This window comes from Sinocyclocheilus anshuiensis, unplaced genomic scaffold (genome assembly GCF_001515605.1).
Source record: "Sinocyclocheilus anshuiensis isolate Anshui unplaced genomic scaffold, SAMN03320099.WGS_v1.1 scaffold156, whole genome shotgun sequence".
NCBI classification, from domain to species: Eukaryota; Metazoa; Chordata; class Actinopteri; order Cypriniformes; family Cyprinidae; genus Sinocyclocheilus; species Sinocyclocheilus anshuiensis.
This window is the reverse complement of record NW_015554069.1, coordinates 228,700-239,592: the sequence shown is the minus strand read 5'-3', so window position 1 is coordinate 239,592 and position 10,893 is coordinate 228,700. Positions and strand designations below refer to the sequence as shown.

Here is a 10,893-nt window from a genome sequence, read left to right as displayed (position 1 = left end):
CACACACGCACACACTCTCACTCACTCACACACACACACACACACACACACACACACACACACACGTCACCTCAGCGTTAAAACACAAACCCCAACTGATAACAAATGTTGCTGCTGATGATAATGCAGCACTGGGTACCTAACCAGGCATGTGATCAGCTGACTAAACAAAGAAAGAAACCCATCATCATCATAATTATTATTTTTATTTTTTATTAAAATGTTTATATTATTATAAGAATTAAATTTGAATTTTATTTAAATTATAAAATTAAATCGTTAATAGTATTGCACTGGAAAATAAAAAATAGTATTTAATAATAAATTTATAGAACAACAATAATCTGACTACTAATATTTATGTTTTAATTTCTTAGCTTTCAACGTTTCTGTTGAACAAAACAGAGTTATACACAGTTCTGATAACACATTTGATTTGATTTTCCTTGGATTTACGCAATTCATACTTTAGGTCAGAAAATACAGAAATCTATATAAAAAGTCAGAAAATACAGAAATCAATATAAATATGGAAAAATCACATCCCTGCTCAGCGTAACTCTAAATCTTGTCCTAAAATCTGATTGGTTACCAGCTATGTAAGGCTGAATCACATTAGGCATCTATAATTGGGACCGGTTTTTTTTAAATAATTTTCTTAAGCCAAATTTTAACACAACCTTTGCAGCCAAACATTAGAAGGGCTGCAAAATGTAATGCTTCATCGTAGATGCTCAAGATGCTGTCTACCTGTTCACCAGCTGAACCTTGACCTCCCGGTCAACACAGTGCTCATCAGAGATCTTGAATGAGACATTTAGGCAGATTAGCTGAGGAAAAGTTTGGACAACATCTGTTTGCTTTTGTCTGTTTTATTTTGATTAAAAAACATTTCTTATCTTTTTACATGAACCACTCTCAGAGAGAGAGAAAGACCGAAAGAGACACAGTGAGAAAAAGACCGAAAGAGGAGACAGTGTCATCAGTTCATCTACATATTCTTTAAGACTTTTTTCAACCATAAACTCGTAAGTGAAAGAGAAGCATGTCCAGAGACATTATGTCTCTCAGTTCTTATTTACAGGAAGTTGCTGTTAAAAGCCCACCGTTAAACGTCACGTCCTCGATCAACCTACTTAAACACAGGAAGGGGGCGGAGCATTGTCAGCGTTCTCCAAACCCAACAACATGATTGGTCAGTGTTTTGAACACTAAAGCAGATGATTGGGTTGCGTCCAGACAGGTTGCACAAAAGCAAGTTTTTGTTCTTTTATCCACCACGCTGCTCAAAAACAACAGTCTAGTTGATTTGCTTGACATGTTGAACCTGTGACTCTTAACCTTTGACCTCTATGATGGTGAGAGCGTGATCCCGACAGTAGCTGCTCCCCAAGAGTGTAAATGTGTGATTTTTTTCTTTTTTTGGCATGTATAAGAGCTGCGGTCTCTGGTGTAAGTGTTATCACATTCTGATAAAGGTCTGACACTCATACACCACACCACCCTGAATGAAAGAAATCCCACTGGAAAACCAGCTTCAACCAGCCTAAGGTGGTTTTCAGATGGTCTCCCACCCAAAACCAGCAAAACGGACCAGTTGGGCCAGGCCAGGAGACCAGATATCCACCTCAGGATGGTTTAAACTGGTTTTCTCAGCAGGGAAGAGATGGAGGATGGACGAATGGAGGAAAAACTACCCGATAAGAAGATTTCTTCTCAGAAAGGACAAACAGATGTGCTTGGATGGCAGTGAGATGAGCAGGGTGGGTGTTCGGGTGACCAGGAGACAGAGACGTGGAGGAGGAAGCCAGCATTGCCATCATCATCATCATCATCATCTCAACAGTAATCTCCCAAGGCTTTCAGCGCACCGCTCCTTCTGGGAGATCCCAGGACACACGATACACTGAAAGTAGCTTCATACTAATGCGAGAATCTCACGGAAACACGTCCGGCTCATATTTCACTACAAAAACAAGTGAAATCAGAACTCAGATCAAGTCCTACTTGAGATTTTGGGGTGACCTACAAACCAGACGCATGAGATTCGCCCAGACGCTAATTGCGATGATGATGATGGTGATGCTGAAGACGTCCACCCTCATTGTCCTCCTCCAGATCTACGTGTCCTGGTCACCAGCGCCCTAGTCACAGACTCGTCACCAGTTGCATCTGTCCGTCGCCTTCACCCTGCGAGGGCTGCAGTCCCGGCCGAGCCTCGTCGTTGGTCCTGCGAGGCGGAGGCTGGTAAAAGGCCGAGATGTGCGCTTGGCGTCCTGCGCTGAAGTACAGCTCATCCGGTGGAAGGGTGGGATGAGGCTCCGCCCCCAGTGCCTCGGGACTGCTGTCGGGATAAGACGAATCACGATCCCGCGCGTACAGGGAGGCAGAGTCCGGTCCGGCCCCGCCCACACCGTCCGTGATTTCGGCCGAGAAGCTCTCCGAGTCCTCCTCGCTCTGGTAGAACACAGACTGGGCGTGCTCCAGGAGGCGGGGCTTATCCGGCAGGCGGGGTTTATCGGGTAGGCGGGGCTTGTCTGGAAGGCGTGGCTTTTCCAGCGCTTTGTACAGCAGCTCCTCCTCGTCCTGCGGAGGCGGCGGAGGTGGGCGGGGCAAGGGCCGTTGCGGAGGCTCTCGGTGACTTGTCGACGTGGTGTAGTCCTGCCGGTGCATCGTGGAATTCGGTCCATTGCCGTAGCGATCGGTGGAAGGCCGCAGGTTGCTCTGAACCAGCTCGGATATGATCATCTTCTCCAATGCCGCCGCGTCGGAAAGGTTCCGCCTCAAACAGCCAGCAGACTCTGCCCCTCTTGGCGTCAAAAGGGCGGGGCTGACTTCTCCGGACACGCCCCCGGATCCCACAGGAACGCCCCCCAGCAGATCCGAACTCCCGCCGTGAAGCGAGTAGCTGTTGTTGTAATTTCCGTTATGCCGGACTCCCTCCAGCCCACACGACTCACGGCTGCGCGATAGTGTGCCCTCTACAGTACAGAGAGAGAAATGCGCAATTAAACAGCAGCTGAATTAAATGCTTGTAGTTTGAACAGCTAAAATTTGAATTCAGATCCATCTGGAAATGTTTCAGTTTAAAAAGCCAAACTGGATTTCAAGGCCATTTTATTTTTCAGAAGGTGACACTTTTTAGTGAATGTGGCATTGATATGTAATTGATTCTGAGTGAGCGAGTGGTTTCAGGCACTGCATATGCATGAATGTGTGCATATAGTGATGCTTTTGGCTTTTATGTTCTCTCGTGCATGTGATGAACATGAAAATTCACTCTTTCCACAAAAACACCGAGTCTGTCATGCCTCTTGCCAGTTTGCTCACAGTAAATGGGAATAACTTTAAAATTAACGATTTGTCATCATTTGCACCCTCGTGTCATTCCAAACCCAACACTGGACAGAGTCCCCCAGTTCTGCTAACTTTATTTAATAGCCCCCAGATGTCCCTTTTATTCATGTTATTAATCCAGTTCTGTAGAAACGGACATCTTAAGCATTGGAAAATCTGATGTCTGATCCAGTCATTGTGACGTAAATGTGATACTGTATAAATGAGACATTAGCATTTATGTTTAATGTCATGCTTGATTTGAATAACTGAATAGACACAGCAGGGAGGTGAAAATGAAGGAGCAGCATGGAAATGAAAGAAACACAGACAGACAGAGAGTGAGAACACGTGTCCATACTTGAGTTTCTGAACGTGCCTGTAAATCAATTCATAAAGAGACAGAACAGAGAGAGCAGGACAGAAGAGAGGAGAAACACGGGGAAAACAAGTGAATACAGATACACACATCTAAAACACACAAAACAGTGCTTTTTATGACACACACTGACCAGTGGCGTTGAAAACTGCTGGTGAGGGGGGGTTGAATGTTTCAGCCAATAGGGTGTTGTAAGGGGAGGAGCCAGAGCGGGTCTGTAGCATTGGATTGGCTAGGAGGTGATTACCCATAGTGCCTGAGGAGAAACAGCACGATCCTTACACAGGTGCAGGGATACATTCATAAAAAATTACTATAAAAATTCTTTTTTTTCATTTATTTTTTTTAAATAAATGGTCAAATTTCCCAATTTTTTATTCAAATGTTTTTATTCATATTTGTTTATACATTATTATTAGAAAATTTTTATTCTTGGTTATTACTAACATTTTTTTATTATTAATTTTTATTATTTAATTTGATTGTTTTTTTAAATAAAGTCCACTTTTTAAAATATTTTTCTATGTATTATAAATTTCTTAAGTAAATTAATCTATTAATTATGTATAACACACCGAAAATTATTTACATTTACATTTATTTCAATCTTTTTTTTTAAATAATATAATTTTTTACATTGCTTTATTTAGTAATATTTAAAATTTTGACAAAAGCACAATGTAGATATTTCTGTATAACTAATTAAGATGAAATTGTGATTAACAGGGATGTTTAACTCTGGATGTGTGTGTGTGTGTGTGTGTGTGTATTTCACCTCGGGTGAGTGTGGGTGTGTTGTTGATCTCAGCTGCCATGAAGGACGATTCTGTCTGCCGTCGAACAGTGTCGTTCCACATCCTCCTGATACGTCTTGCCAGTTTGCTCACAGTAAATGGGAATAACTTTAAAATTAACGATTTGTCATCATTTGCACCCTCGTGTCATTCCAAACCCAACACTGGACAGAGTCCCCCAGTTCTGCTAACTTTATTTAATAGCCCCCAGATGTCCCTTTTATTCATGTTATTAATCCAGTTCTGTAGAAACGGACATCTTAAGCATTGGAAAATCTGATGTCTGATCCAGTCATTGTGACGTAAATGTGATACTGTATAAATGAGACATTAGCATTTATGTTTAATGTCATGCTTGATTTGAATAACTGAATAGACACAGCAGGGAGGTGAAAATGAAGGAGCAGCATGGAAATGAAAGAAACACAGACAGACAGAGAGTGAGAACACGTGTCCATACTTGAGTTTCTGAACGTGCCTGTAAATCAATTCATAAAGAGACAGAACAGAGAGAGCAGGACAGAAGAGAGGAGAAACACGGGGAAAACAAGTGAATACAGATACACACATCTAAAACACACAAAACAGTGCTTTTTATGACACACACTGACCAGTGGCGTTGAAAACTGCTGGTGAGGGGGGGTTGAATGTTTCAGCCAATAGGGTGTTGTAAGGGGAGGAGCCAGAGCGGGTCTGTAGCATTGGATTGGCTAGGAGGTGATTACCCATAGTGCCTGAGGAGAAACAGCACGATCCTTACACAGGTGCAGGGATACATTACAGCTGTGTGAGTTGATATGGGTCGCTCTCGGAAAATGGTGCTCTTAGGGTGTGAATTTCAGGGAAAACATTCTAACAAAACAAAAAAAAAATTGTGTACTTTGTGGGGAAAAAAATGTATATGAAATGTCCATATAAAAGAAAGCAACAATGTATCCTGACAGAGGATTAAGTGTTTTTTAATATATATATTTTATATACTTTTTTATTGCTAATATTTTTGTTATAATTATTTATTAAATATATTACAATTTTAAAATATGAAAATGTATCCACAAATAGAAAAGGTCGTAGCGCCAAACACTCATCCAAAAATCCAATAGGCAAATAACATAAGATCCAAAAAATACAATGATACAAAGATGAAAGAGATCCGCACTCGTCCAGATTCAGCCCAAAAGGCTTATTTCATTTATTGCTCAGAGATCACAAAAATATGTGCAAAAAAGTGCAAAACTTTTTTGCACATATTTTTGTGACCTCTGAGCAATAAATGAAATAAGCCTTTTGAGCTGAATCTGGACGAGTGCGGATCTCTTTCATCTTTTCATCAGATTTGGAGAAATGTAGCATTACATCACTTGCTCAGCAATGGATCCTCTGCAGTGAATGTAACAGCAGCGTGATAGAGCTGAGCGTCCGGCGCCTCAACACACACACACACACACACACACACACACCGTTACCAAACTAAGACTAAAAACACTGGAAAAACATTTGTAAACTGCATACACTTAACACTGACAGAAATAAAACAGATTACAAAAACTTACACTTCATTTCATTTTAGTTAGTTGCTAAGGCAACATGTCTAATTTTCATGAAATTACTACTGTAAAAGAAATTAATAAAAACTAAACAGACATGTTAAAAAAAACGAATAAAAATGCCTATTAAGATAAAATTACTACACGTGAAACTAAAATAAAAATAATAAAAACTAAATCATTTAAAAAAAAAAACAAAAGCTAATAAAATCACCTGTTAAATTAAATGACTACAGCTAAAACAAATAAAAATGAATAAAAGCTAAATAGACGCGCTTAAAAAAAACCTGAAACGAATGAAACGCTGATTAGATGAAAAGAACTACAACTAAAACAAACTAAACAGATATGCTTAAAATAAACAAAAACTAATAAAACACCTATTAAATTAAAATAGCTACAACTAAAACATGAAACATAAAAATGAATAAAAACTAAATGCATGTTTAAAAAAACTAATAAAAAAACGTAAAACACAATGAAATTAATAAAACTTTAACTAAAAAGAAAGCGAAAAATCTAAAAACAAATATAATCTAAAAAATAAAAACAAAAGCTAATTCTAAATAAGGCTAAAATCAAAGTGTCATCTGCATTTGAATAAATAAATAAACAAACAAACAAACAAACAAACAAACAGGCAATTTAAACAATAAATACATCTTAAACAGTTTGGTCTTTTTTTTTTTGGTCAGTTTGAGTGCATGAAATTAACATTCCTCTAAACAGATATCTTCAAAAATGTCCAGTCCCATCAGGATTTCACAGTTTTTATTATTATTATTATTATTTTATGTTTTTCGTCAATAATCTGTAAATATTATCTGTGCATTTAGTATTCACTTAAATCAGTTGAGTTTCTGCTATAACACCTGCAGAAATAAGAAACACTATGCAAGTTTGCAATAATTGTGATGATTTGAAACACTCTGCATGAGAAGCGACTCCACAAGCTGAGCACAGGAAACTCGACTCGGTGTCAGACAGCAGGAAATCAACAGCAATCCGTCACTCACAGCAACAGATTTCCTGTAAATAGTATGTGCTGTAGCCGAGGCTACAGGACAAACCCCGTGTGACCCCTGACCCCTGCATTCTCACTTGATGTTGTCGAATCGGCTGGAGTCTGGCTTCAGGACGGTGGAGTGGCGCAGCATGCGGTGGATGGTGATGACCAGCACTGCCAGGTTCAGCTAAACACAAGAGCTCAAAGGTCAGACGGCTCTTAAGAGAGCAGAAAACACTCACAAGATAGCAAGTGTCCATTTATCCCCTCACAAATAAAGTTATTTGGCATTTTTAGTAATTTTAGTCAAAACATTCTTGCTGGGAATCGAGGGTCTAGTTGAGCACACTGCATTGTGAGATATGCAATAGTACTCAGAATGTGTTCTGCTCGTACATATATAATTTAATAATTAATTAATATTTTATGCATTTAGCAGACGCTTTTATCCAAAGCGACTTACAGTGCACTCAGGCTATACATGTTTTACCAGTATATAACAGTTCATCTTAATACACTTATAAATAAATAAATAATTATTTTTATTAAAAAAATGGTTTATAATGGCTTATAAATAAATAAGTAAATTAATCTTACCAGAATAACGAGGGAAGCGGGGCCAATAAACGTCCAGATGAAGTAGTTATCAACCCTCAACCAGCAACTACACAAAACAAGAGAGAAATGACACACACACAAACACACCTATCCCTCCTATGAGTCCTGCAGACGGAAACACACTCACGCTTTGGGTCCTCCGTAGCTCCTGTAGTCGATGGCTGTGGAAATGGCCACCACCAGTGTGGGGAAGCCGTACGCGGAGAGGTAGTAGTACTTACGACGAGACGTCTCACTTTCAAACACCTCCACCATCAGCACATACAGCTGCACCGTCTCCATGCAGAGCCAGCAGAACACAGACAGCAGGAAGAAGTGCAGCAGACCGGCCAGAACCGGACACACCACCTGCACACACACACATACACACGCACGCAAGCACGCACACACACGCATACACCTGACGCATGAGCACTTCACTGCTGAGGTGGTCTGGTTTAGTCGGATAAAGTCTTGTTAGGTCTGATGATGTTTCATCTAATTCAGTCTGATGTAGCCTGGTTTACTCTGAAGTGATCTGATTTAGGTTGACTGTTTGGTCTGGTAAGGTTTGGTTTAGTCTGATGCGTGTCCGGTTTAGTCTAATGTGGTCTGATGTAGCCTGGTTTACTCTGATGTGATCTGATTTAGGTTGACTGTTTGGTCTGGTAAGGTTTGGTTTAGTCTGATAAAGTCTTGTTTGGTCTGATGTAGCCTAGTTTACTCTAATGGTGTGGTCTGGATGGTCTGATGAGGTTTGGTTTAATCTGATAAAGTCTTGCTTGGTCTGATATGGTCTGGTTTAGGTGAATGCGGTCTGATATAGCCTGGTTTACTTTAATGTGATCTGGTGTGTTCTGGTTTAGTCTGATAAATTCGTGTTAGGTCTGATGATGTTTCATCTAATTCAGTCTGCTGTAGTCTGGTTTACTCTGATGTGATGTGATCTGGTGTGGTCTGATTTAGGTTGACTGTTTGGTCTGATTAGGTTTGGTCTAGTCTGATTAGTCTTGTTTGGTCTGATGTGTGTCTGGTTTAGTCTGATGTAGCCTATAGTTTACTCTAATGGTGTGGTCTGGATGTTCTAATAAGATTTGATTTAATCTGATAGTCTTCTTGTTAGGTCTGATGTGGTCTGGTTTAGGTGAATGCGGTCTGACATAGCCTGGTTTACTCTAATATGGCCTGGTTTAGTTGGATACAGTCCTGTTTGGTTTGATGTGGTTTGGTCTTAACTTAAATACTTAATTTCCAAATAGTAAAATGCACACTGATGTGGCAAAATGTATCTACAAATGTGCGCAAAATTTCTGACCGCTTGGTCAGAATCCAAATTTTCAACAGTCTTTACGAATCTTTCTTCAATGAACAAACGATACACCTAGACAAATAAAATCATAACACTACTGAATGTATTCATTTTGTTGTTTTAGGTTAGAAGACAATTGGAAGAACTGCCATCGGACTAGCCCCACAGCTGACACACACGGAAAGAGCACCGCAATTTTACAATTGTTCAATTAAAATAAACGTATTTTGCTCCTTGGTCTGGTTTAGTCTAATGTGGTCTGGTTAACTCTGATGCAGTCTGGCGTGGTCTGGTTTGCTCTGATGAAGTCTGGCCCTCATGAACTCACGGTATAGTGTGTCTTGTCCATGCCGATGAGGAAGAGGAGCTGTGAGATGAAGAGCGTGAGGCACAGGTTCTTGTGGATGGTGGTGCGGTCACTCTGAAGGCCTCGCAGGCAGCAGAAGGTGGAGATACACAGAGCCAGACACACCAGAGAGATCACCATCCCCACCCACGTGATGATGAACAGGATCAGACCCTGAACGCCACCGGGATACTGGCACCGAGAGAACAACAGAGCGTGAATGACTGAGGCGCGGCGTGTGAAGGGTTAAACGTGCGTGTGAGTGTTTGAGACTCACGGCGGGCTGCTGGTGGCTCATGAGCACGGCGAAGTTGGTGAGATGCGAGCAGGCGCAGGTGGTGTGCGTGTTGTTGCTGTGCAGACGTCTGCAGCCATGCGACGACCACTGACCCGTCATCGAGCGCTCAGAGTAATTCCAGAACGAACAGTTTGGATTGAAGTGATTCTCCAGCTGTCAAAACACAACCACACAGACGCCCGTGAGCCATTTACAGTTTATAAGAGTGTGTTTATGTTCTTCAAATGCCTGAGAGCACTTGAGAAAATTTATTATTTTTATTTAGTCATTTGTTTTGAATAATTATTATATAAATTATTTTCTTTTCTTTTCTTATTAAAACATTCTAACTAATTAAACACATTTCTAATTACTTATGCGATATAAAATTAAACTTGCTTTTTTTTTCTAATGTAAAGTACAATTTGGGTTTGGTAGGAATTTTTTTTGTAATGTTTTTTAAAGTGTCTTCTGCTCACCAAGGCTGCATTCTTTTGATTAAAAATGCAGAAAAAATTGTGAAATATTATTACAATTTAAAACAGCTGTTTTCTATGTGAGTATCTGTTAAACTGTAATGTATTTCTGTGATGCGCAGCTGTATTTTCAGCATCATTACTGCAGTCTTCAGTGTCACATGATCTTCAGAAATCATTCTAATATGCTGATTTGCTGCTCAAGAAACATTTCTGATTATTATCAATGTTGAAAACAGTTGTGCTGCCCAATATATTTTGTGGAAAGTGTGATGCATTTTATTTTTCAGGATTCACAGATGAATAGAAAGTTCAGAAGAACAGCATTTATTTGAAACATTCATAACCATTCATAATCTTTCATAACATTATAAATGTCTTTACTGACACTTTTGAGCAATTTAATGCATCCTTGATGAATAAAATTATTAATTTCTTGAAACAAACATCAAACTTTTGAACAGTAGTGTATTTTTGTTAGATACACATTTTTGGTTCTACATTTTATATGTGACTTTATTGGCATTGGCCAACTTAGTGCTTATATAATAATCCACTTTGCCCTGATTAGGCTGATATTAAAATCAGATATCTCTGTATATTGTTTTAGATATCATATTCATGTTTCAAAAGTACTAAACTGTAACCCATCATATCTACTCTTAATACTTCAATTCCTGTTTTTTGTGATGCAAAACTCTCAGCTGCAGATCGAGTTCGAAACAATAGATTTCTAATATCAGCAAATGATGTGTATATGTGTGTGTGTGAGTGTGAGTGTGTGTGTTGCAGTGTGTGTGTGTGTGTGTGTGTGTTGCAGTGGTTG

General features: G+C 39.6%; 2 protein-coding genes across 2 annotated transcripts in view; both read right to left on the bottom strand.

Annotated features, from left to right (window-relative positions):
* Positions 1–891: 891 nt before the first annotated feature.
* On the bottom strand, positions 892–8,084 carry LOC107668683 (adhesion G protein-coupled receptor L1-like). The gene is made up of 5 exons (XM_016460649.1): positions 8,081–8,084; positions 4,491–4,597; positions 3,849–3,971; positions 3,698–3,715; positions 892–2,981 (listed from the first exon to the last, which is right to left on the bottom strand). The coding sequence occupies exons 2-5, from the start codon at positions 4,570–4,572 to the stop codon at positions 2,149–2,151; spliced, it is 1,056 nt and encodes a 351-aa protein (XP_016316135.1). The 5' UTR covers positions 4,573–4,597; positions 8,081–8,084; the 3' UTR covers positions 892–2,148.
* LOC107668682 (adhesion G protein-coupled receptor L1) overlaps positions 7,154–10,893 on the bottom strand; it is a 35,865-nt gene continuing 32,125 nt past the window's right edge. Inside the window, exons 16-20 of the mRNA XM_016460647.1 lie at positions 9,592–9,765; positions 9,297–9,506; positions 7,808–8,028; positions 7,660–7,726; positions 7,154–7,249 (exon numbers count right to left, since the gene is read on the bottom strand). Coding sequence (XP_016316133.1) covers positions 7,154–7,249; positions 7,660–7,726; positions 7,808–8,028; positions 9,297–9,506; positions 9,592–9,765 — 768 coding nt within the window. The remainder of the gene's footprint in view (positions 7,250–7,659; positions 7,727–7,807; positions 8,029–9,296; positions 9,507–9,591; positions 9,766–10,893) is intronic.